Below are 21,814 nucleotides of genomic sequence, written 5' to 3'. Positions count from 1 at the left end.
CACAGCTAAATCTCTTAAGAGGTAAAGACCATTTGTATTTTCAATTTACTCCACTTTATTGTTCAGAGAAAAAAGTTGAAATGTCACAAAAGTGAAATTATTTGCAATATTTGAATGTGACTGTGCTACCTGGTGGCACTACAGTACTGGTCTTAACAATATGGTTAATTTTAGAACAATAAGGTTGGAGACAAAAAGAAAGTAAAAACCCAGCAAATTAAGTTCAAGAGTTAGGAGACGAAAATGCCTACCCATTAATAGAAAATATGAAAAGCTGAATTGTTCGAGGAAATTTGGCCTATAAAAAAAAAGACAATATGAGATCCTAATCGATTAATTGGACTAAAACACAATAAATACAGACCATAAAACATGTCCTCGGTGACACAAGAAACACAACAAAGTACAAACCCTCTCCGACGTTCACATTATACATTGATAAATGTGCAACATCAATTGGAACGCTGCAATAAATTCATAGGGAAAGACTTGAACCATACAAGTTTCCTTTGTGTTGGGAAGGATGGGAAGATGGCTTTCCGCCACCTTGTGGCTATAAGGCGTCATTAGCATGCCTTTGACTCAAGTGTTACTTTCGAACTATACGGTACGTGTCAAAGTGTCTCGCTCGGACCTTCGTCTCGCAGAGTTCAGATGACATGGGGCAAACTCCTCAGTCGCTGTCAAACTTGATCGAGTTGACCGAGGTGGTGATGATGGCGCCGCCTTGATAGCTTCCCCTCTTCTTCTTTGTCTTTTCGTGGCGGAACGATTTGCCTTTGGTAAAGCGGAGACTTTCATTTGCTCTCAGGCCCCAATCGTAATTGGAACCTTTCTGAAAACAAATAATGATGTCCATATTAGCAGCGACTGCCAGAGGAGCGGGTCACACGTCACTAGTTCTTTCTTACCCTAGCTTCAAAAGAGTTGTCAGCAAGGCGGGGGTCCACGGGGACTTCTTCCTCCCGTATTCTTCGGAACGGAGCGTTGAACTGCAAACACGTCGGTGTTATAATGCTCGTTGTATCACTTGATGGGAAATTTGGCAATGTTTTCTTTCAGCTTCTGGATACTCGTTGAAAAATAACAGTTCTCCTTACACTATGTCGAGTGTTCCCAATTGATAGGAATAAAAACTTCTATAAGGATTGTGAGCTATTCATATTTTGAAAGCAATTGCCATTACTTTGAGTAACTATATTAACACATTTAGAGCCACAGTCAATTTAGGGCAAAAAAAAAAAAGAAAGGCCTTCTATTTTGGGGATCTATTGTGTCGAGTGTGTGCGAGTGTTGTTGTTTTACCTTGTTGGCTTTGGGAAACGTTTGTGGGGTAGTGGTTGCTTTTTGGTATTTTGGAGTCTTAGTTTCTGAAGAATTTTTATCCTTTTGCATGCCATTTGTGCCTACATCAATTTGGGAAAGAAAAAAAAAAAGTTCATTTCACTCGCCATCGTTATCTTAACCTCACTTTTGGATCAGTCTTCACTTACCATTGGTCTGAGGGGTTGTGGCAGCTTTTGGGGCCGCGTCCTCTTCCTCCTCTTCATCATCTGAGCTGCTGCTGTCTTTAGCTTTAGCGGTCTTGGCTGGTTTAGCCGACGCAGTTTTAGCCGACGCAGCTTTAGCCGACGCAGCTTTAGCTGACGCAGCTTTAGCTGACGCAGCTTTGGGAGCTTTGCCGTTGGCGACGGCGGCCTTGGCAGGGGTCTTCTGCGTCTCGGAGTCTGAGCTGCCGGACGAATCGGAGCTACTCTCCTTGGCCTTTTTGGCTGCAGCTGCTTTCGATGCTGTGGGTTTAGCTACCGCTGCTGCCTTCTTGGTCACAGGTTTGGTCTTTGCTTGGGTTTCTTCTTCTTCTTCAGAAGAGTCGCTCTCTGAACTGCTCTCTGCAGGGGCTGCTGCAGCCTTTGCTGGAGGAGCAGCGGCTTTGGATGCAGCTGGCTTGGCTTTCGGAGGTTCGTCCTCTTCTTCGGATGAAGAGTCAGACCCTGAACTGTTGACTACCGCGGGGGTGGCAACCTTTGAAGCACGCGTGGCGGGCTTGGCAGCGGGAGTGGCAGGCTTGGCAGCAGGTTTAGCCGGCGCAGGCTTCGCTTTCACAGTCTCATCTTCAGACTCGGAGTCAGACTCTGAACTACTTTCTGCAGCAGCTGTCTTTGCAGCAGGAGTCGCAGGCTTCGAAGCTGGCTTAGCTTTAGCCGGTTCTTCCTCCTCAGATGATGAGTCTGACTCCGAGCTGCTGTTTGCCACTGTCTGTTTTGTTGCTACCGGGGTGGTAGCCTTCGAAGCTGGGGTGGCGGCTTTAGCAGGAGCTGGTTTTGCTTTGACTGGCTCTTCATCTTCGGATGAGGAGCTCCATCCAGAACTACTCTCTTCTGCTGCTGCCTTTGCCGGGGTTGCCGCCTTTGCCGGGGTTGCCGCCTTTGCAGCAGGAGTGGAAGGTTTACTTCCAGGTGCCTTGGTTTTTGCAGGTTCTTCATCCTCAGATGAGGAGCCGGACTCTGAACTGCTTTTTGCTTTAGCTTTTGCGTTGGCACCCTTTGCTGCAGGAGTCGACGTTTTTGAAGCTGGCTTTGCAGTCGCCTTGGTTTTTGCAGGTTCTTCATCCTCAGACGAGGAGCCCGACTCTGAACTGCTTTTTGCTTTAGCCTTTGCTCTGCTCCTTGTTACAGGAGTAGAAGCTTTTGAAACTGGTTTTGCAGTCACCTTGGTTTTTGCAGGTTCTTCATCCTCAGATGAGGAGCCGGACTCTGAACTGCTTTTCGCTTTAGCCTTTGCCGGGGTTGCTGCCTTTGCTGGCGCTGCCTTTGCAGGTGTTGCCGCCTTTGCGACAGGGGTGGAAGGTTTACTTGCAGGTGCCTTGGTTTTTGCAGGTTCTTCATCCTCAGATGAGGACTCTGACTCTGAACTGCTTTTTGCTTTAGCCTTTGCTTTGCTCCTTGTTACAGGAGTAGAAGTTTTTGAAGCTGGTTTGGCAGTCACCTTGGCTTTTGCAGGTTCTTCATCCTCAGATGAGGAGTCGGACTCTGAACTGCTTTTTGCTTTAGCCTTTGCTGCTTTTGCTGGCGTTGCTGCTTTTGCAGGAGTCGTCGCCTTCGTGACGGGGGTAGAAGGTTTACTTGTGGTTGCCTTGGTTTTTGCAGGTTCTTCATCCTCAGATGAGGAGTCTGACTCTGAACTGCTTTTTGCTTTAGCCTTTGCTGCTTTTGCTGGCGTTGCTGCCTTTGCTGACGTTGCTGCCTTTGCAGGAGCTGCCACCTTCGTGACAGCGGTAGAAGGTTTACTTGCAGGTGCCTTGGTTTTTGCAGGTTCTTCATCCTCAGATGATGAGTCTGACTCTGAACTGCTTTTTGCTTTAGCCTTTGCTTTGCTCCTTGTTACAGTAGTAGAGGTTTTTGAAGCTGGCTTTGCAGGTTTTGCAGTCGCTGGCTTTGCTTTCGGTGGTTCTTCCTCTTCAGACGAGTAGTCAGAGTCTGAACTGCTTTCTGCTGCCGCAGCGGTGGTTGTGACTTTGGCAGCAGCAACAGCAGTCTTTGCTGCAACCGGCTTGGCTTTGGGTGCTTCTTCCTCTTCAGATGACGAGTCGGTGCTACTCTCAGCAGCAGCTGGTGTTGAAGGTTTAGCGGCTGGTTTAGCGGCTGGTTTAGCGGCTGGTTTAGCGGCCGGTTTAGCGGCCGGTTTAGCGGCCGGTTTAGCGGCCGGTTTAGCGGCCGGTTTAGCGGCCGGCTTCGCTGGTGCTTCATCTTCTGAGCCGCTGTCTGAAATGTAATGATAAACAATATTGTTAAAAGTGTTGCATGTAAAGATGTACTTCAACAGTTATGGAGCAATACTAGTCATTCTGGAATGTAAAGTTCACCAGTAGGTCAAATGGGTTTTAGTCCCAAGAAATAAGAGCTAAGCAAGTCTCGCCTGAACTTGAGGAATCATCTTTCTTCGCGGGGGTCTGTTTTAGTGCGGCCGCCTTTACTGGTGCGGCCTTGAGTGGAGGCTTTTGGGGCTCTTCTTCGTCTGAACATGAATCTAGGAGGACACGCTTGTTATACAACAATACAAGCAACTGGCTTTGTCTAGCCTATGAGAGACAGACTAAGTACAGGGTTTTCAACCTGAGCTGTCCGAACTGGACTCTTTAGTGGCAGCAGGCTTCTTCAAAGCAGGTTTTGTCGGCGCGATCTTCTTTTGGGGTACAGGTTTAGCTGCACAAAACAAAACCCGATTGGACACATTGCAACAAATACTCCACATGCTCAGGTAATCCGAAATTGAAGATGTTTTACCAACTACTTTCTTCTTCGAGGAGTCGTCGTCCTTCGCCTTAGTTGCTGCTGCAGCTTCTTTCAGTTGTGAAATAGGAGGTGGGACTGCACTGTATATTCCTGTTGCAACATAAATCAACTGTTAAACCTACAACAAAACACAGGCCAAAGGCAATGGCAAGAACCAAGTCAAGTACCAATGGCGTCCACTATGGCCAGTTTCCTTGGCTAGTTAATCTCACTAGTCTACGCAGTCCTTATTAGATGTTTACTGCATTTGTAAGAATAAATAGCATTCTTCACTTAACTGAAATTAGTACTGCTGCCCTCTAGCGGCCATAATTGATACTATATACTTTACCTTAGTTTTGACTTTGCATTAGAAGTGAGTGGTCTATGAGAACCAGGTTGGGTAATACTGCTTAGGGTGGACGTCTAGTCAAGTAGTGAATGTGACCATTTTTAAAACGAAACAAACCTCCTTTTGGTTTCTTTCTGGGCGGAGCCGTCTCTTCAGAGCTTGAATCTGCAGCTGCAGCTACCGTTTTCACTTGGGCAGGTTTGACTGGAGCCTAGTGTAGAAGGCATCACAAACAATTAATAAATAAAAGGTTGGATTTGCACGCAAGGGTTCACATTTGGACATTCGTAAATGTAAATGACATCCTCCTACGTGGCATAATTCAGATGTGTCATTGCAGTAATTATTCCTTTCTGGGTGAAAGTGCCCCAAACGCATATTATTTGCACTTCAAAGTGACAATAAGTAAACCACCAAATAAATAAATAGCAGTAAAGAACAGTGTATGTGGAGCCTCAGTAGGAGGTCTCGTTTTTTTCATTGCAGGTAGATATTCACTGTTAAATCACTAACTGTGTGAATGAAATTATTGAACAGAATCACTCGGAGTGAATTGCAAATTTTACATCACTGCATCATAGATTTGTGCAAACAGATGTCCGTTTGCTCACCTTAGCCGGTTCCTCGTCCTCTGATGAAGTTTCTTCACTGCTGCTGCTTTCTGTTTTTTTCTTAGCCGCTCCAATAGCAGGAACAGGAGCTTTGGGCTTGGTGGTGGACACTGGCTCTATCATTCAGAATGAAATATATGTTAAGTAGTTATAAGAACATATCATAATGCATGAAAAAGTGAAAAAGACACTACTTGTTGGAGCTTTGGTGGCTTGCTCCTCTTCAGAGTCTGATTCTTCACTGCTCGAGCTGCTGTCTTTCTTTCTTGTTCCACTTGCAGCTGCTGTAGGCTTTACTGAGGCCTAATGGGGGGGGAGGTTGAATAATTAAACGAACACCATGATGTTATTTACTGGTGACTCCTACCTTAGCAGGAGTCTTTTTTTCTTCAGATTTATTCGATTTTTCACTGCTGCTAGATGCAGCTTTTGCAGCCGCAGGTTTGGTTGCCGCTGCCTTAACTGGTGCTGCCTTGGCTGTTGGGAGGGAAACTGTCTCAGAATGGTTTCAAAATATACCAATCATAATTTAAATTGTACTGGGACATTACCAGAAGTAGAATTTGGCACTTTGGGACTGGCTTCATCCTCTTCACTGCTGGAGCTCTCTTTACTGGCTTTTGCCTTCTTGGCGACTGAGCCAGCGGCTTCAGTTTTGTCAGTAATCACCTTGCGCTTCCGAGCTTGAGGTGATCTAAGTGCATACAGATATGTGGTTTAATAAAAAAAATAATAATACAAAAAATACAACTTTGTAGCTAGAAATGTACATGACGGCTATCTTAACATCAAACGCGATTTCAGATAATTGTTATGGCAACACACCGGTCCATGGCTGTTTTTGGGCCCAAATACCAAAAGCTGTAAGCAGGAGGGTGAAGAAACTCTTCAAAACAACAAAACATTAACAGTATGCTCTATTTTTCAGTTAGCAGTAAATGTTTGCACAGGATATCGGATATTTGATGTTTTAGCGAGAACCACGCAATGCTCTTTGATCAGATGGCAGAGGATACTGTTATTCACCCGTGCATTTTCTTTTTATAATATTCTTGTATAGTGTGCAAAATATTAGCCTTGGCTCAATTAGGTTTGTAAAGTATCCCATTACATGGTATATCATTCACACTTTTTTTTTAAATCTCAAATGTAAATCACATCACTTCTACAATTGCACAATTTGAAATACAACCAACTCACTTCACCCAGAAGTCGTAGATGTTGAGAAGAGGTTCTTCATTTGGATCCTGTGGACTCTAGAAGAAACGCAGAAACACAAATAGAAACAGATATAATAGCTGAATTTGTCACGATGCACAAATCAAATTTTGCTGAAGATGAAGTCAATTAATTGAGACTACACGAGCAACATGGACTGGTCAGATTTGGATTGAGTTATCCACGTGCAAACTTTCCGCATTTGCACATGGGTCCGTCTCCAGTTTAGCATGCCATACTACCGTCCATCTGCCCTACACCGTGCCATACTTACCACTTTAACATGCTTGACAAACTGCTGAGCCGCCTTGGTGAACTTGTTCTCCAGCAGAAACGAATAAACACATTTGTACAAATCACTAGGAACCGACTTGTGTTCCGCCATTTTTACCACGCCGAGTGAAAATGAAGGGAAGTGACCTAAAACGCTTCAGCAACTGCACATGCGCAATGTGAAGACAACACAAAGAAAATGAGCGCTCACTCCAACCAACACAAGCAGCACATCATCTAAATGGCTTCTTAAATTGATTAATTAATTGATTCCTACGTCAGACACGTCGTCCCTTCCACTATTTTATTTTGAATACCGATATACCGAAACATGTTTTCAAAAGCACGCCTATTCTAACTGAAGACGTTGGTTCCTCGGTCCCAAGAAATACATCTTGAGTAAGACCTCTGTTCTCCCTTGATCTTCGTACTGTCGTATAAATTTCTAATAAAGCAAAACAATTTTTTTTTCAACCACAGATTGCATTTCCCAAAAAATATATATAACCGTAACTTTAATCAACTACTTTTTCGGCTGGGTTATTATCTTCTTCCAAATTCGACTCAAACTAAACATGCGGGCGCAAGATTTATACGTCATCGTAAAAGACCTTTCATCCTCGTGTCACAACATGGTCGACTTTGAAAAGATTCTAGTAGAAATGACAGCTACCGATTAAAAATCTGCGTCCAATCTTCGCATTTTAGCCCACTGCAACAATGCCACGCTACGAACTGGCTCTTATCCTCAAGGCGATGACGCGCCCAGAGACAGCAGCGACTCTCCGGCGGACAGTGGAGACTTTAATGGAACGGGGTGCTGTGGTGAGGGACATGGAGAATCTTGGAGACAGACTATTGCCTTATGTGATGACCAAACACAACCAGAGACACCGCCGAGGATCCTACTTTTTGATTGACTTCTACGCGGCTCCCAGCATCCTCACGGGCCTTGTCAATCACTTACACCGTGACGTGGACGTGGTGAGGCCCACTGTGTTGAAGAAGGACACGCAGAAATCCAGTCCAACATGCTGTGGCACCCAGCAGTGATGGAACGTACGTACTCTGTATGATCTCATATTCTTAAACCAATACATATATCAGTCCAAAATGAACATGTTTTTCTTTTTTCCCCCTCAAACAGGTATTTGCAGTTCATAACCAGAGGATGTAATGTATGCTGAATCTTTGACCTCTTCCATGGCCATTGGACTGATTATATCTGATTTGTGATAATGATGATGATGATAATAAACTTTTTTTTTATTTTGGTGGATGTGTGTGAAGCGTTTACTATCAGACATTAAAACAACATTCAAAAAGCAACACTTGTACCGTAGCTACATGGGTATATATTGTGATCCATTCACTTTCATTGAAGTTGTATGTGAATATAGTTGCATTTAACACGCAGTGCTATTCTTGCGACTCCATGTATTAAATGACTTTTATTTTTCTATTCAGAAATTAATGTTAATATAAAAGAGACAGGACTGTGTTGGTTGGTGTGGCTTGCATGTGTGCCAGGTTCTGGATTTGGGTTCTCCACACATTGGTGTGGGTTTTCTCCCGGTACACAGGCTATTTAAATATCATCATCATTTGAAATCAAATGTAGCAAAGTTAGCAAGCCGCCTTGACAAACATCAAAAGGTCAAACAGATAAGGTCAATCTGTTTTAACTCTTAATGTCTTCTATACACAATTGGCTGGCTACCAATTCAGGGTCTGTCTCTTGGCTCTTGCTTAGTTGAGGTAGGCTCATTGAGGAGCAACATTTTGATATAAATGAGACTATTCAGTAGTCCTGTCTTTTTAAAGAATCAAAATAATTTTAAGCTATCACCAAGATATGTTTCATGTACTTTTAAAAACAAACAACAGTGTTTGCCAACCACTTATAAATGTCACCCAACAGAAGGTTGAGAAATTAAAGGTGTGGTTCTATAATATCTTAGTAAATGCCATCTTCTGCACACATGATCTCACCAAATTAAATGTTGCCTCATAATATTGCCACAGTCAACATATTAGTTCTCATCACAACTGGAATGCATTACTGGAATTTGTTAGCTAAATTCTCTAAAAAAAAAAAGAAAAGAAAAGCTCAGCCTTGCATCTGACTTAGCCTTTCCAGGCATTAGTCATTACATAAGCGAGTGATGGTTTAGCACGTCCGTCTCACAGTTAGGAGGATGCGGGTTTGATTCCCACAAACAAAACTATTATATATATGGTGACAGTTTGACCCAGACTAGATATTTATTTAAATGATGACCAGAAATTGTTGTATTGTTACTTTGTTAATGTAAATGTTAATGTAAATTGCTTTGTTAAATTGTTGTGAAAGCACTATATAATTAAATACCTATTATGCATTGTTTGCCCCATGTGTAATGATGTAAAAGAAAAATAAAGAAATACTCAAAATGCACATTATACATATAAAAAATACATACTCAAGGTTTAAGGTCAGATCCATACAAAAATGAACGTTTCAAATCGTACTTTGACCTTAAAACAATCTTGCTAACGTACAGACAGCATGCTTGGCGGAGGTCGCGAGTCAAGTGACACTGATGAGTCACATGTTTATGCTGAGTAAGTCAGCTGACTAGTAGCTATAAAGGCTTGAACGCAAGACGTAGTTCGCGATTGCGCTTGGACCTCCGACAACATATTGCTTCGAACGAACCTGAAAACAGCGGAGTCATGCTGCTTCTAACTCTTCTCTTTGTATCCTCAGGTAATTTCCGAACGCACAAGGCAAAATGAATATTGATCTTAAGTATTTACTGTCGTGTACAAAAAGTCACTGGGAAGCCCCTTTGGTTTTTCAGCTAGTTATCGGTAGGCGGAAACTACACCAAAATAAAAAAAAGCCTTCTAAACGGTAAACACCATTACAGTACAAGAAGCTGCTGTTTAATAAATATCGTTGCTGTGGTACATTTCCTCCAAATGTGTGTCTTAATTGTACAAATCTATTCTATCTATTCAAAAATAGTCTTTCGGTGACGCTAGCCTTGTTAGCATTAAAGCTAATGGCTGATTACGAGAGAGCCATGCCCCAGTTTTACATTTGTTTTCTTTTTCCAGCACACAAATATGGCATGAATAATTATTCCAACCATTTAGACTATTTGGTCTCACGCTGCTGTTTTTGCTGTCAGATCAAATAGATTTATTAGCCACATGTAACTTGACCTTAGTTCTTGTGACTGACTGGCATATCTTGTTATGTTTATAAGGGAATGTTTTTTTTTTTTAGATCTTGCCTGTCTTGGTTCCTGTTTTGTAGCATTTTTATTGTTGATTAGATTTACCTATTACCCTGCATAATAAAGAATTACACAGGACAGTAGTTATTATAAAGAAGTCATCTGACACCCTTTGATATACAACAATCCTTTAGACTATAGTTTTTTTTTTTAATATATATATATCGCGGCAAATATAACAGCCTTCATGTGTAGGTGCTTTCATTCATCCAAAGTCTGATGAGACTGAGGGAGATAAAAACACTTATTTGATTTGTTCTGTGGGATTTGAACTTTAACCTTCCACTGTAAGGATATCCACAAATGGCTTGCTTAGTTCAGAAGCCTAGACCCACTTCTTCTCTTTGCACAAAAGCCTGCTTATTTGCTTAATCTGCACCCTTTCTCATTATGAAAGTTGTTGACCCGAAGTCTTTTTTTATTGTTTCAGGTTCATTTAGAGAAATTCTCCCTGGAACACAGCTTATTTCATCCGTAGAGTCACATGACTGAAGTGAAGGGGGTGTGGGGGTGTCATCTGTTTTGCAAAGTCATTATCTGTGGAGTCAGTCACTCAACATTTTACTCTGACCTGAATGGATTAGTGGATTGAATATGACCTGATAGAAAATTTACCTCGCTAGCAATATAACAAATCTGTTCGATTGCTGAGTCTGTTTTGGGCAAAATAGACATTTTTGACATAACTGTGGGCTCTGACATGTTGATTTAGTGATAAGCAATTAATGCTTTCTAATGCTATCTGGTGCTTGTTTTTTTTTTTTCTTTTTAGTCTAACTTTGCAGTCAGATTGTTCCATGTGTGATAGTCCGAGTCCTGTGGTTTACTTGTTCGTGATCACATATTGATTAAGCCGGAATTGTATTAAACTGCTTTTTGTCTGAGGATCGGAATCTGACCGCTTAATTCTAAAAATGTGGAGCAAGTAAAAGTCAAACAGGTTGAAAGTTGAATTTTCTTTTTATTTCTATTGAAGTGGTGGTTGGCAAATAAATGGTTCTTTGACTGTTTTGCAGCTGTGGCTACCCCCTTACTGGGCACAGAGCAGTGTGCCCGTGGACCCCCCTACTGGTGTCAGAACGTGAAGACTGCATCTCTGTGTGGTGCTGTGAGTCACTGCCAGCAGAATGTCTGGAACAAACCCCAGATGGTGAGACTCCTCCTGCCTTTCCTCTTTTTCTGAAACATTGCTTCCATTTGATCTTTTCTGACCTCTGTAATACACCTAGGATTGTAACTTTGAGTTTTTTAACTGACACTTGTCTTTTCTAATCTTGTTCCAGAAAAGCGTGCCATGTGACCTGTGTAAAGAAGTGGTGATGGTAGTCTTGCAGGTTATAAAGGACAATGCCACACAGGTTTGAAAGAGTAGTTTATCATCCACGTTGTATACTTTTAGGCACTTTTAGTCTAAATGTTAATGACTGATTGCAGACTGAGATTATTGGCTACTTGGAGAAAGCCTGCCAGCTCATTCCCGAACAAAAATTCAGTGAAGAGTGCAAGGAGATGGTTGACAATTACTACCCCATCGTCATAGCAATCATCATGGGAGAGCTGGTGAGTGGTCTCCTCTTGCTTGAGAGGGCATATTTTATCTTGACCCTCTGAGATGAATGATGCTTCTGCCTTGGGCTATTGAAAGGGAAGTGATTCCGAGTTGAAAGCAGAAATGGCGAAGTCATCATGCAAAAAACGGAACCTTGTGACTGGCAACATTGTTGCCTATCTTATGTAAATGATCTTTCACATGTTTCTAGGAGGATCCTGGTGTGGCTTGTGGAGCCATTGGCTTGTGTCGCTCCCAGCAGATGGCACTGGCCAAGTTTCAGGACCAGCTGATGTCCAATGAGATCCCACAGATTGACCTCTCCAAGTCACCCTCTCATTTCCTCCTCAATGTTCCTGGGCTCTTGTACCCGCAGGTTAAGCCCAAACAGGAAACTCCAGTCAAAGTACGTTCTCAGTTCTGCACTGCTGTGAACATAGTACGTTCTGCATCGGTCATTTAACATTGCCTCTTGTCCTCCTCTTCTTAGGGAAGTAATGATGTGTGTCAAGACTGCATTAAGTTCATGACTGATGCACAAGCACAGCAAAAGGAGAATTCCTCATTTGTTAACTCGCTCATTGCGAAATTTGAGGAAGATTGTGACAAGATGGGACCGGGTGTGTCAGACATGGTGAGTGACACACACACACTGTCGTCACAGTTTTCTGTATTGTACCCCTTCACTTAAAATATTGCACATTGGGATCAGCAAGACCTCAAAGATCTGAGTCTTGGTCTGCACATTTTGTAGTCTTTAATATTTCCATTGGGAGTATGCACGCCATATAAAAATAATAAAACCTTTCACTCTTTCTGACACTGTGTCGCTCTTCCCCTTTACAGTGCAAGCAGTACATCAGTATGTATGGCAGCCTTGTTCTTCAGAAGATCTTTGCCATGGTGAGTCCTCCCGTGTCGTGGTAGAACTTGTCTACTCATAAAACTATTAAGAGGGCAATATTTTGTTCAAATTGGTGATTATAGTCCATTCTCGCCTGCTGACATTTTTTGCATCCACCCCTTTGCCCCCCCCCCCCCCCCCCCCCTATACTTAATCTCCCCTTCATTTATGTCTTTTCTTCTTCCCTTTTGGCTCTATGCTGCTCCTCAGGATCAGGTAGGTCTTGTACGTTGATGCTGTAGCTTTTTAACCTTTTGCTTTTGCTACTCCGTATTACTTACCCAACACTGTAGCGACTAAATGTCGGGCCATGTAGTTGCACTGCCTTTAACATACCGTAACATTTTGCTTCTTTTAATAACCCGCACAAGGATTGCTAGCCATTTTTTATTTTTTTTAATTATACTGGTTCTATGATGTGTTTTTGAGTCTTGTGACCAGTTGAGCACATTAGTCTGCTGTGACCTGCATTGCAAGTACCGTCTTGAATTAACTATACAGCTTTTTTCTGGTTTTGGGCAGATTTGAGCTACTACCTCACTCACCGCTGCAGAAATGTACATTAGCTATGTGGATATGCTTTTGTCAGGGTCCAACAATTTACATGCATGGGGATTAAAACTGTGCATTGGACAACTGTAGCATGAGTTTCATCCATGGCAATTTGAACCTTGTGTCTTTTTCTGTCCACAGGATCCCAAGGAGTGCTGTTCCATTGCTGGCTTCTGCAGCGCAGGCGTAGAGTCCACTCCCATGTTGAAACTGCAGGCTGCTGATATTTTACCTGCTGCAAAGACCGTTCCTGCTCTCAGTCTTGTTCCTGCCACCAAGGTGGAATCTACAAAAACTAAGGTACGTAAGCAGTCAAGCCAAATCCTCATTCTTTTTTTTTTAATTGCGTGAACTGAAATTGTGTAATTTGTCAGTTTCACAGTAGCTGTGCTCTCTGTGTTCCAGCCTATGGTGCGAGTTCGGGATTCCGCTTATTGTGCAATTTGCGAATTTGTGATGAAGCAGTTGGAAAGCATATTGGAAGATCAGACAACTGAGGTAGGATGTGGACCAAATAAAGCAAACTGTTAAGGTTGTCCATGTATTTTCTCTTATACTTGAGGCCATATGCTACATTTGCCCCCAGGAGCAGGTGATTGAAGCTGTGGAGAAGGTTTGTACATACTTGCCTCAAACCTTGACTTCTCAGTGCAAGGACTTGATCGAGACCTACGGCCAGGCCATCATTGAGTTGCTGGTCCAGCAGGCTGACCCAAAAACTATTTGCACCATGTTGGCACTCTGCAATGATGCCACTCGTGCATTTGTCCGTAAGTTCTCCATCTTTTATACAATGACTACAAAAATGTCCTACCAAATTTTTACTTCTTCTTGGTATTATAACTTGAAAATGCTTTGTAGTTGCACTTTACTGGTTCTCTAATACCAAAACCCTTTCCAGCTGCCCTCGATAAGACTGTCTTCAAAACTGGTGGCTACTGTAAGGTGTGCAAGATGGCTGTCGCCTACATCGACGGAATCCTTGAAAAGAACGCCACCGAGGAGCAGATTCAGGAGGCGGTGAGGAAAGTTTGCAGTTTCCTGCCCGACTCCTACCAGACAGAGGTGAGTAGATTCACATAGAACTAGTTGCGCTTTTTCGGACTATCCTATTAAATCCTGTCTGTGTGTGTCAACAGTGTGATCAACTGGTTGAACAGTACGAGCCCATGATGGTGCAAATGCTCCTTCAGATGCTTGACCCGGACTTTGTGTGCCTGGTGGGTATATCATCCCCTTTGCTGCTGCGTTGTCGCTCTGCAAAGTTTGGACTTAAGAATCTTTTGTGCGTGTTTGTTAATAGCAAGTGGGCGCCTGTCCTGAGGCTCTGCGCAGACTACTGGGAAGAGAGCAGTGCACTTTGGGACCCTCATTCTGGTGCAGGAACATGGAGACAGCAACCCAATGCGATGTACGTCACTTGCACATACATTAACACTTTCGAGTGGAACAACAGGTTAAACGTAAAATATTGTGAACTTTTCTATTCAACTTAATTTGACCATGTTGCAGTACTTTATTTTCTATAATTCGTTCGGTAAAGAGCGAGATGGCAACATTCTAGCAGGTGTTTGAACCATAAATCGAACAATACATTTACTGGTTCATTTAGAATCACGTGTTGCCATCATGAGATCCAGACGATGCCATTGTGAGGCTTTCCCATAACAGAAAGGCATAGAATGAAAATCTATTGGTTAATTCAACAAACACCTCGTCTGACTTTTGTCTTTAATGTTTTTGGAGAATGGAAAGCTGTACAAAACACAAAATACTTGGATTTGTCCTGAAGTGTCATAATATTTTTGTGAGTGAATAGATTACAATCATTGATATGGTGGCATTAAGATTTCTCACTTATCTTTCAGGCTGTGGATCACTGCAAGCGCCACATGTGGGCATAGAGGAAGACCAGCGCCTACTGACATTTTTTTAGGGAAATAATTGCATTGCTGCTTCCGACTTCAACCGTTTATTCTTTTCTGTACTAGACCAAGTGACCTATGTTTAATTTGATATGATTTGTGGAAAGGGACTGGTCTTTTTTTTTTTTTTTTTTTTTTTTTTCTCTCCCCCCCTAGCTGTTGCTAAATTACATGTACACAGACCTGCTATCTAAGATTTCTCAGTTTGGCATATTTGAGTTGTATTCTTGTGCGAGTTGCATCAGATTATACATGTATGTAGTAACAAAAGTTGTATCACCTATGGTACCATGTCATTATGGCTTTTTCCTCCCTGTAGAAGCAAACAGAAGATGTCTGAAAAATGATTGACAGATGTAACCCTTAGCAGCATGTCAGATTCAAAAGCAAATTTTTATTTTTGTCAGTCATCTTGTTTTATTGTGACGTTTGTTTTAGGAGGCAATGGCATGGCCCTTGAGTGTTCTTTCCATTGTTTGCACTTTCATAGCTGTTTGTAACTGGTAGGTTTTACACCAAGCATCTTCTGTTCTGCTTCATATCCTGAGCCAGCTATAAATTGATCTGATTTTAACAATTAAAATGATCTAAATCACTGGAACCATTTGATTTAGTCTCAACTATTTTTGGAAATCTTGACTATCATTTCAGAATCAGAATATGATGTATGCCATATGTCATCCCTTCTTTTTTTCAAGAAGCATGCCCATACATGCTTTGAGCGCTCTAACCGTGGTCAACTCCAGGTGGAAGAGCGTACACCACCTCTCACCCAAGAGCGATACCAGAGCCCAAAGCCATGTGTGCCGATCTAGTCTCACTTCCACATTTTGAATATAATTTTGGTCTAACGAGGAGTTATAGAAAAATGAAATGATTGTTGATGGTTTTTCTTTACTAAAATTTGGAAATGTTCTTAACAGTTATGCTTTAAGAAAATACAAAAGACAATTCTAAAGAAGGTTGCTCTTAGATATTTAATAAAACCCGAAATTATAGCTTGCAATTTTGTAGTCTTTGTGCTTTTACTGCATTTTTAATAGTACTAACTTTATTTTGGAATATCGCCACCGGATCTCATTCTCAAATATGGCATCCGGTATATTTTTCAGAATTACAGTAAGAATATTTTTTGGGGGGTATTAATACATCCCGTTTTACATCATTTCATCTCCTAAAAAGAATTATTTTTACTGAATATCAACTGGATAATAGTACTGGGTCCACAAGTTATACGCAGTATAACTTGTAGTTCTTATAGGTCAATAAGGCTGAAAAATATAACCGGAAGTTACGATAGTTGTTACTAGCAGGAGGAATGGATACGAGTTTGTGTCACTTGTTTATCTGCACTCCGGACAAGAGAAGACCCGAGGATAAAGATCCGTTACTCTGTTACTGTGACAGAAGACATCCGAAACATTTTGTGACCTAGCAACAGTGAGGTATGTTTTATATTTGTAAATCACCCTGACACTCGTTGTTTTAAACGACCTACCAAATTTGTGTACAGTACACCGTGCATACTTTTTATGTAATACGTCAAACAAGTAGGTTTGTCGCTGGATAATTTTGTGCACTTCAGTATTAACATAGTCATAAGAAGGCGTTACAACATTTACCTTAAAGGCGGATGCGGTTGTGTTCATTGAGTACTGAAAAGCCTTCATTTTACTATCTCACCCTAAAGTGCTAAGTTTGCAGTCTCGAGTTTAGCGTGTCATTGCATTTTCCAGGCTGTGTCATGTGAACATATTGCTTCCTCATTGCTTCCATATATATATAAACTGCATGTGATTTAATTTGTGCTGACTTGCTACTATGAATTCTGTAGAATCGACTGCAACATTGCATTTGCCAGAACACTGAAGATGAGTTTGCAATGTTCTTTTTTTTCTTTTTTCTTAGCTTGAGAGTGACTCAGAATTTAAGACCAAAGCAAGAAGGAGTGGAATCAAGGAAAACTACAGTCTGTCGGTGCACGTGATCATCGAGAGCTTTAAACATAAATGATTTGGAGCGGATCTGGAAAAAGAATGACCCAACATCTTCCCCTGAGCTGTATGCAAGTATGTTGCCTAACTTTTCAGTCTTTACTATGACAAACTACAAGATGACCATTTGCTTGTGCATCAATTACCCTTTTTCTTCCCAGGAAAAATTATTTTTTTGAAGAATGTTCCCATTAAACTGTTTCTTCCATAAAACCAAGTTAATTTATTTGTAAGTGAAAAAAAATTGGCAGGGGATCCAATAATGATTTCCCCTATTGTATATATTGTAGCTTAGATAATTGCTCTCTGTGTGATACTCTGAAGACATTATTAAATTTTTAGCTCAATCAAAACATGCATTCACTGTAAAAGCTGATACACGCATTTGCTCTAAATGTTTGATTTATTTATTTTGTCTGCTGCAGGTGGTACACAAAGAAATCGGTCCAAGATAATGCTCCCACAACTTATATTTAGTTGGCTGGACAAGCACGGCACAGTAAGTGTCTTCAAATACATTACGTTGGAGACTTCCATGCTGAACACAATCTATTTGCTCACTTCCTAAGATCTTTTGTTCTTTAACACATCCTCCATGCAATTCTTAGATTTCTATGTAACGCTGTGCACTGCAACTTACAAATGGACGCAAGCACACCTGCGCATCCCAACCTCAATTCCACTTATCTACCCGTTGTCCTTGACAACTCCATTTCATCAGAGGATGAGGAACGTGAGAATCAGACTACATCAATCCCCCTGGCCGTACGCTACGCGCCCGACGATCGCTACTATTTGGTCTACATCATCTTCTTCCTCATGGGCATCGGCGCTCTCTTGCCTTGGAACTTTTTCATTACCGCCAAGAGCTACTGGCTTTATAAATTGAGCAACACCACAGAGGAGCAGCGGTCTGACCTAAGTGTGAGTGTGACATTTAAGACGGATTCGACGTTTAGTTTATCTACTTAAACTTGCACAATAGTGCTGTTGTGTGCATGCGTGTGTCACAGTGGATGCATGTGACTTCGTAGCTGGTAACACATTAACAACATTAGAAGCACTTCAAAAACTTGTCAAGGGGAATTTGGTCAAGAGTTAAAAGCAAAATGGCCAAATGTAGACTACAGTAATGCTCGGTCAAATCAACACAGATTGGACTGAAGAGTTGGTAATTCAAGTTTAGCTTTTTTTTGACACAGAGCTCACACATAATTGCTTACTCCCATTGTTTTTATAAGCATGTTATCATTTATCATAGCTTTTTTGTTGTTGTAGAGAACGCAAAGGTGATCATTTTCCCTTTTGGTGATCAATGTGAATTTTCACACTTCCCACTTTTATTTTTGTGTGCCTATTCCAACAACTCCTTGAACAGGTGTGTGTTTTTCTTCTCCTTTTGTTCACAGGACTACTTTGAAAGTTACCTGACATTTGCTTCTACGGTGCCTTCAGTGCTGTGTTTGATTCTCAACTACCTTCTCGTGAACAGGTCACTTGCATCAACATTATTACATGCACTGAACCAACCGCACAAAACGTCTTGAAACATTGTCGGAATCAAATATCACAATGAATTGTGCTCCCTTGCACTTTCCAGGGTGTCTCCAAATGTCCGCATCCTGTCATCCCTCTTTGTCATCCTGCTGGTGTTTTTGGTGACCACTGTACTGGTCAAGGTGGATGTGTCCCACTGCAGGCTGGAATTCTTTGTGGGCACACTGGCCAGCGTGGCTGTTATCAGTGGAGCTTCTAACATCTTCTGTGGCAGCATGTTCGGCATCAGTGGACATTTTCCCATGAAGATCTCTCAAGCGCTCATATCTGGTATGCACTTGAGGCTTGATTTACTCAAGTTTTCGGATGCAGACTTGATTGCTCACGTAGTGATGTGGAAGCTGATCTTCTAAGTGGGTGCAGCTATGATGTCTGCCAAATGGGCAATATTGCTGCACTGTTCATTTTGAGTCTTCTTAGATTAATGCTTTATATACAGTATGAGTCATTAAATCTTCTTCTAACACTTGTGAATTAAGGAATTTGCTAAAATTACATCTTGAATAATTTATGACATTAATTGATGACAAAGACAAGGTAAGAAAAAATTTAATATAAATATATATAATATAATAAATATGAATAAATATAAGTTAAATATAAAAATGTAATGTATTCCAACAGAATTTTTTTACTGCCTAAATCTGTTTAATTTCAGCCACTGACCGCATTGTTTCACACAGGCCAAGCTATGGGAGGCACGCTAAGCGCTGTTGCATCCATAGCAGACCTTGCACTGGCAGAGGACGTGACAGAAAGCGCCCTGGCGTACTTCCTGACTGCAGACGTCTTCATCCTGCTCTGCATCTTTGCATACCTGTTGCTCCCCAAGCTGGCCTTCTCAAGGTGCACAAACACTCAGGGTAGATCCATACACCAGCTTTCTCTGTCATTCCCTTAAATCAGGGGTGTCAAACTCATTTTTTTCACGGACCAATCCAAATATAAAAAGAAAAAAAAGATATTTTTAAAAGTGAAGACAATTTGCAATTCTAGTAATGACACAAATTTGATGCACAATTTGTCTTCGCGGGCCACATAAAACAATGTGACGGGGTGTATCTGGCCCCCGGGCCTTGAGTTTATAACAATTTAGCCAGCGGTCTGAAAATAAATTGTGAAGATAACTGAAATATTTCTCATGCATGTTGCTTTTCTCCTTCATACAGATACTACTTGATGGCTGCCACAATCAGCATTCCAGGAGGAGGAGCAGGACCCACCCAAACACCTCCATTAAGACACATTCTCAGGAAGACGTGGGTTCTGGGCTTGAGTGTTTTTTGCGTGTTCTGCGTGACCATTGTGGTGTTCCCTGCGGTGTTGTCCGGCATCCAGTCCGTCAACAAGGACAGCGGGAGCCCCTGGACCAACACCTACTTTGTTCCCCTCTCCGCCTTCCTCCTATACAACGTTGCAGACTTCTGCGGCAGGCAGTCCACCGCCTGGCTGCAGGTACCGGGCCCCACCAGCCGACTTCTTCCCACCCTGGTTGTGTGCCGCTCCATCTTGGTACCTCTCATCATCTTCTGTAACTACCAGCCCAGGGACCACCTCCATATTGTGCTCTTCACTCATGATGTGTATCCTATCATTTTCAACTGCCTGTTAGGCTTCACTAACGGCTACCTGGGGACTCTACCGATGATCTACGGACCCAAGGTTGTGCCCCGGGAGCTTGCGGAGGCTACTGGAGTGGTCATGTCCTTCTTCCTCTCTCTGGGCCTCACTGTCGGATCTGTTCTGTCCCTCGTTATTGTGCACGCTATATGATTATATAGACCGTATATATTTCAAACGTGAGGAGAGTGAACACCTGATAAGGACCATACCCTGCAGCGAAAAGTGAAAATGTGTGCGTAATTGACGCCCGCCCTAGCAAGGGTTCCAAATGTCTATAGATGTAATAAGATGGCAAATTGCCAAGTGAAGGGCCTCAATTCGCTACAGTATAGTGCCGAGGCACCAAAAGATGGTGCTAACTTTTCGTGGATTGATCTGAGCAAAAAAAAAAAAAGGCAAATATTCTAGATGAGCAAATATTAAATTAATATTGAATTAAATCCGTAAATGCTAATGTACCACGTTAAGTCGGTGTGACGTAAGGCAAAAGCTGTCACATCGAACCAGGGAGGAGAAATGTCTCAATGGGTCCAATTTGCACAATTTATTCAAGGGTGTGCTCCTTTTTGTGTGAAAAGCTGCGTGTTGAGAGGACAGTCAATTTATGGTGCAAAACAAGCAATTCCCTGACGACATTGTAGCACTACAAGTAACTCTTCTTCAGTCTTGCCCATGAAAACAGAATGAATATTTACAAAACTCTGAGGGAAATATACTCGCTTTAGATACCATAAACAACATGAGGAGAAGGTACCACAAGTTTGTGCAATCCACGATTACTATTACTCTATTTGTTATACTCATGTCATCATATCCTCATTGTTTTTATATTACAACATTATATTTCCATCTTTTGTTTGTTTAATTTGCCAACATGTTATTCATGTTCTGTGTGGTTTACAATTGAAAAGTGGGTTCTACTTAAAACAATGGCCAAAAGAGGGCGCCAAAGGACAACATTAAGAGTAGTACCGTCTTTACCGAAATACTTAGAAGACACGCTTATCTAACACCAGACAATAATTTTGTATTTTTAATAAATATCATGTAAATATATATGTTTATCACTTTTTACAAGCAGGAAGTAGACCCAAGTTACCGAAGACTACCTCAGTAACAGTCCAATGTTAATCATTGATCACATAGTACAATTGAGTCGCCTAAGTGTGTATTTCATTTTTAAGTCCACTAATCATCAACTTACAGCTTGGATGGAATTTGCAATACAAAGATTAGAAAAAAATGAACAAATAGATTTTTGTTCTTTCCAATGTTGCACCTCTACAAATGATCTGATTAATAAATAGCTACATAAATAGAGCATTTGAGCCATTTTGTCATTGTCTTGGAAGGCACATTTATTTATTGTACAGTAAAGTTTACTGCACTGCCACTATGGAATTATGAAAAGTCATTTGAATGAAAATCACTCTCGCAACTTGTGTATGAACCTGCTGAGTCACAAACATGTATTTGATGTTAAAATGTGAATCTCAATAATTTTTACTTTTAACAATAAACGTATTCATTATCATTGTTTGGCTTGATTGATAATTTAATTTTAAAATGGACATTTTCAACAAGGTGTGTGTGGTGCGTATTTCCTCAAAGAGTGGACAAGAGGGGACAAAAATAACAAAGCACACAGAGACTACTTTTAAACTAAGAAATATAATTTATTGCATAAAAATTATATTTAGT

The 21,814-nt window shown here is 41.5% G+C and overlaps 4 protein-coding genes across 6 annotated transcripts; 3 read left to right on the top strand and 1 right to left on the bottom strand.

The window, feature by feature from the left end:
- Positions 1-300: 300 nt before the first annotated feature.
- On the bottom strand, positions 301-6,900 carry nolc1 (nucleolar and coiled-body phosphoprotein 1). 3 transcript variants are annotated; one of them, XM_085922787.1, is made up of 15 exons: positions 6,727-6,900; positions 6,435-6,490; positions 5,786-5,928; positions 5,602-5,711; positions 5,429-5,537; positions 5,235-5,350; positions 4,741-4,834; positions 4,284-4,382; positions 4,113-4,202; positions 3,916-4,026; positions 3,679-3,761; positions 1,494-3,642; positions 1,306-1,406; positions 912-992; positions 301-835 (listed from the first exon to the last, which is right to left on the bottom strand). In XM_085922787.1, exons 1-15 carry the CDS (start codon positions 6,835-6,837, stop codon positions 674-676), a joined length of 3,615 nt encoding a protein of 1,204 aa, XP_085778913.1. In that variant the 5' UTR covers positions 6,838-6,900; the 3' UTR covers positions 301-673. The 3 variants fall into 3 exon arrangements, with proteins under 3 accessions (XP_085778913.1, XP_085778912.1, XP_085778910.1); XM_085922786.1 differs by having other exon boundaries at positions 1,494-3,654; positions 3,691-3,761; XM_085922784.1 differs by having other exon boundaries at positions 1,494-3,761.
- Positions 6,901-7,197: 297 nt separating this feature from the next.
- Positions 7,198-8,004, top strand: mrps6 (mitochondrial ribosomal protein S6). Its single transcript, XM_085922797.1, has 2 exons — positions 7,198-7,784; positions 7,873-8,004. Exon 1 carries the CDS (start codon positions 7,446-7,448, stop codon positions 7,776-7,778), a length of 333 nt encoding a protein of 110 aa, XP_085778923.1. The 5' UTR covers positions 7,198-7,445; the 3' UTR covers positions 7,779-7,784; positions 7,873-8,004.
- A 1,335-nt stretch (positions 8,005-9,339) lies between these two features.
- Positions 9,340-15,545, top strand: psap (prosaposin). Its single transcript, XM_085922510.1, has 14 exons — positions 9,340-9,474; positions 11,026-11,159; positions 11,293-11,367; positions 11,444-11,569; positions 11,770-11,964; positions 12,049-12,192; positions 12,405-12,461; positions 13,156-13,314; positions 13,420-13,512; positions 13,601-13,784; positions 13,916-14,079; positions 14,154-14,234; positions 14,318-14,425; positions 14,883-15,545. Exons 1-14 carry the CDS (start codon positions 9,441-9,443, stop codon positions 14,916-14,918), a joined length of 1,590 nt encoding a protein of 529 aa, XP_085778636.1. The 5' UTR covers positions 9,340-9,440; the 3' UTR covers positions 14,919-15,545.
- Positions 15,546-16,256: 711 nt separating this feature from the next.
- On the top strand, positions 16,257-21,610 carry slc29a3 (solute carrier family 29 member 3). The gene is made up of 8 exons (XM_085922100.1): positions 16,257-16,384; positions 16,848-17,008; positions 17,359-17,432; positions 17,542-17,857; positions 18,343-18,425; positions 18,534-18,760; positions 19,174-19,336; positions 19,660-21,610. The coding sequence occupies exons 4-8, from the start codon at positions 17,576-17,578 to the stop codon at positions 20,261-20,263; spliced, it is 1,359 nt and encodes a 452-aa protein (XP_085778226.1). The 5' UTR covers positions 16,257-16,384; positions 16,848-17,008; positions 17,359-17,432; positions 17,542-17,575; the 3' UTR covers positions 20,264-21,610.
- The last annotated feature ends 204 nt before the right edge of the window (positions 21,611-21,814 follow it).

Source organism: Syngnathus leptorhynchus, chromosome 10 (assembly GCF_054491065.1).
Source record: "Syngnathus leptorhynchus isolate UIUO chromosome 10, UIUO_Slep, whole genome shotgun sequence".
Classification (NCBI taxonomy): Eukaryota; Metazoa; Chordata; class Actinopteri; order Syngnathiformes; family Syngnathidae; genus Syngnathus; species Syngnathus leptorhynchus.
The sequence above is the reverse complement of the archived record's forward strand: the minus strand, read 5'-3'. Positions and strand labels throughout refer to the sequence as shown.

What these genes read in the sequence shown, in the direction of transcription:
- nolc1 (XM_085922784.1), bottom strand. Translation starts at nt 6,837, where the DNA reads ATGGCGGAACACAAGTCGGTTCCTAGTGATTTGTACAAATGTGTTTAT. An exon ending in AGCCACCAAAGCTCCAACAA is followed by an intron (nt 5,351 to 5,428) that starts GTAGTGTCTTTT and finishes TCTGAATGATAG; the next exon opens with AGCCAGTGTCCACCACCAAG. An exon ending in CAGAAAGAAACCAAAAGGAG is followed by an intron (nt 4,383 to 4,740) that starts GTTTGTTTCGTT and finishes ATGTTGCAACAG; the next exon opens with GAATATACAGTGCAGTCCCA.
- mrps6 (XM_085922797.1), top strand. Translation starts at nt 7,446, where the DNA reads ATGCCACGCTACGAACTGGCTCTTATCCTCAAGGCGATGACGCGCCCA.
- psap (XM_085922510.1), top strand. Translation starts at nt 9,441, where the DNA reads ATGCTGCTTCTAACTCTTCTCTTTGTATCCTCAG. An exon ending in TCTTCTCTTTGTATCCTCAG is followed by an intron (nt 9,475 to 11,025) that starts GTAATTTCCGAA and finishes ACTGTTTTGCAG; the next exon opens with CTGTGGCTACCCCCTTACTG. An exon ending in TTCAGAAGATCTTTGCCATG is followed by an intron (nt 12,462 to 13,155) that starts GTGAGTCCTCCC and finishes TTCTGTCCACAG; the next exon opens with GATCCCAAGGAGTGCTGTTC.
- slc29a3 (XM_085922100.1), top strand. Translation starts at nt 17,576, where the DNA reads ATGGACGCAAGCACACCTGCGCATCCCAACCTCAATTCCACTTATCTA. An exon ending in AGCAGCGGTCTGACCTAAGT is followed by an intron (nt 17,858 to 18,342) that starts GTGAGTGTGACA and finishes TTTTGTTCACAG; the next exon opens with GACTACTTTGAAAGTTACCT. An exon ending in CTCTCAAGCGCTCATATCTG is followed by an intron (nt 18,761 to 19,173) that starts GTATGCACTTGA and finishes TGTTTCACACAG; the next exon opens with GCCAAGCTATGGGAGGCACG.